This window comes from Maniola hyperantus, chromosome 12, assembly GCF_902806685.2.
Source record: "Maniola hyperantus chromosome 12, iAphHyp1.2, whole genome shotgun sequence".
NCBI lineage: Eukaryota > Metazoa > Arthropoda > Insecta > Lepidoptera > Nymphalidae > Maniola > Maniola hyperantus.
The window spans coordinates 15,163,828-15,165,774 of NC_048547.1; the positions used below are offsets into that span (position 1 = coordinate 15,163,828).

Sequence of the window (1,947 nt, forward strand, 5' to 3'; positions counted from 1 at the left end):
CCTAGTGTTATTATATTGCTTAAAGTTGTGAAGCGCCATAAAATCTGTAAGAAGATAACCTAAATTGGTACTAACGCCTGTTGGTCGGGTAAGAGTAACGTTTAAGTTTGACTTATCGTCAGCCCAGTGTATGAAGCCGAGATTAAAATCGCCTAAAAGAAGAACATCTCCTTCGCTATCTATGTTAGGTAGTGCTTCACTGATCGACGACAGCTGGCTATCCAGCTTGCATATGGTTGGGGGCGGAGGTAAGTAAACCGCGCAAATGTGTACTTCATGGGTGCGATTTCCCGACGAACCCGAGACCGTAACCCATAGGTCTTCGTTATCACTTTCCCAACATGCGTTGCGCGACGAATTAAACTTCTTCAAAATAGCTATTAAAACTCCACCCCCCTCTCCCTTTTCACTGCTAGTACTACATCTATCCCTACGAAAAATATTGTAATTATCATTCAGAATTTCAGCATCGAATACACTATTGTTGAGCCAAGTCTCAGTAATAACTATGATATCGTAATCACACTGAATAGTAGACAAGTAAAAACTTTCTAGTTTACCTCGTATGCTCCTTGCATTTTGGTAATAAATACTTAATTTGTCAACAGTACCTTTAACGCCGTTATAGCTAAATCAATATACATAGAAAAATATTAATAATCTAGGTTTTAATTTCCTTAAGAGCGTCAGTATTTTTGATCCAAATAGCTGGCGAGGAGTCGTCTTTCCTCATCATAATACGCCCGTGCCGCACCCAAAGGTATTTGTACCCATGCTCCTTTTTAAAGCTGCGAGACAAGGCATGCAGGGCACGATTCGCTGGAGATAGGTGTTCGGACACGAAGATGGGAGATTTATCGGGCGCAGCGATGCCGAGGTGCGAACAGTTGAGTTTATCCAGTGGGTTCGATTTGTTGAACTTTAGGCATGCTCCGAGTACTTCGTCTCGCTTGCGCGGTGACGACAGTTTCAGGACGACAGACCGCGGCCTGCTGCTGCTCGAGTTGACCTTGGCTATTCGTGTACACGATATGATATCGTTTTGGCTAATTGGGTAGGAGATAGCTTTGCCAAGTTGCATCACCGTATTAACCAGGTTCTCCCTCGGGAACTCAGGTATACACTGGAGTTCCAAGTTTGACTCGCGCGCTCGTTGTTCAATATCCGACATTTTATAGTTAAGTTCTCGAAAGTTTTCTTGAAGTTTATTATTTTCCACACGGAGCGTAGATACCTCCGCTTTTAAACATTTTATTTCGCTCTGCATATCGTCGAACTTACTAGACATGAAGTCAACTGTTTTGATAAGGTCTGGTATTTGTTTTATTAGACTTTGAAGGGATGACAACTCTTTGTTGATGTTGTGAGTTAATGACGATTCTAAACTATTTATTTTAGTCGTCAATGATTCTTCGAATCGATTTAGGCGTTCATCGATCGATGGAAAATCAACTTGGTCCTTGGGTTCGCTGGATGCGACCAATTCCGACGTCTTCACTGGGGTATTGGTGTTGTCTCCCTTGCTTCGAGGCACCTTGCACTCCGGACACTTCCAAGCCGTCTTTGCTTTCGACGAAAGTTTCGAGAAATTTTCCTTTGATAGACCGATACAAGTGTAATGGTAGCTGTTAGGACACAAGCTGCAGGCTATTTTATCGGTGGAGCTTATGTTTTGCTTGCATGCATTACAAGACATTGTTTCGGTTGCAAACTCCAACTTTTTAAAATAAATTAATAGATGTGGGTACTTAAGTGAACTAGTTTACTTTTTACGAGTTTGAATTCACTAATATCACAGTCACAACGTAATAAGTATCACTGTGTGTTATTTAGTGTGAAGGAATTATGTTTATTTAACAGTAAAAACTATTTTTAGAACATGATTGAGACTTTAAACACAATAAAGTTAAATAAATCAAGTTAGAACGCAAGCACCCGCACTTGCGC

At 41.0% G+C, this 1,947-nt stretch overlaps 1 protein-coding gene across 1 annotated transcript; it reads right to left on the reverse strand.

Moving 5' to 3' along the window:
• Positions 1–661: 661 nt before the first annotated feature.
• LOC117987256 (uncharacterized) lies at positions 662–1,696 on the reverse strand. The gene has a single exon (XM_034974215.1). It carries the CDS (start codon positions 1,694–1,696, stop codon positions 662–664), a length of 1,035 nt encoding a protein of 344 aa, XP_034830106.1.
• Positions 1,697–1,947: the final 251 nt, after the last annotated feature.

Excerpts from the sequence above, each read along its gene's own strand:
- LOC117987256 (XM_034974215.1), bottom strand. The coding sequence starts at position 1,696 with ATGTCTTGTAATGCATGCAAGCAAAACATAAGCTCCACCGATAAAATA.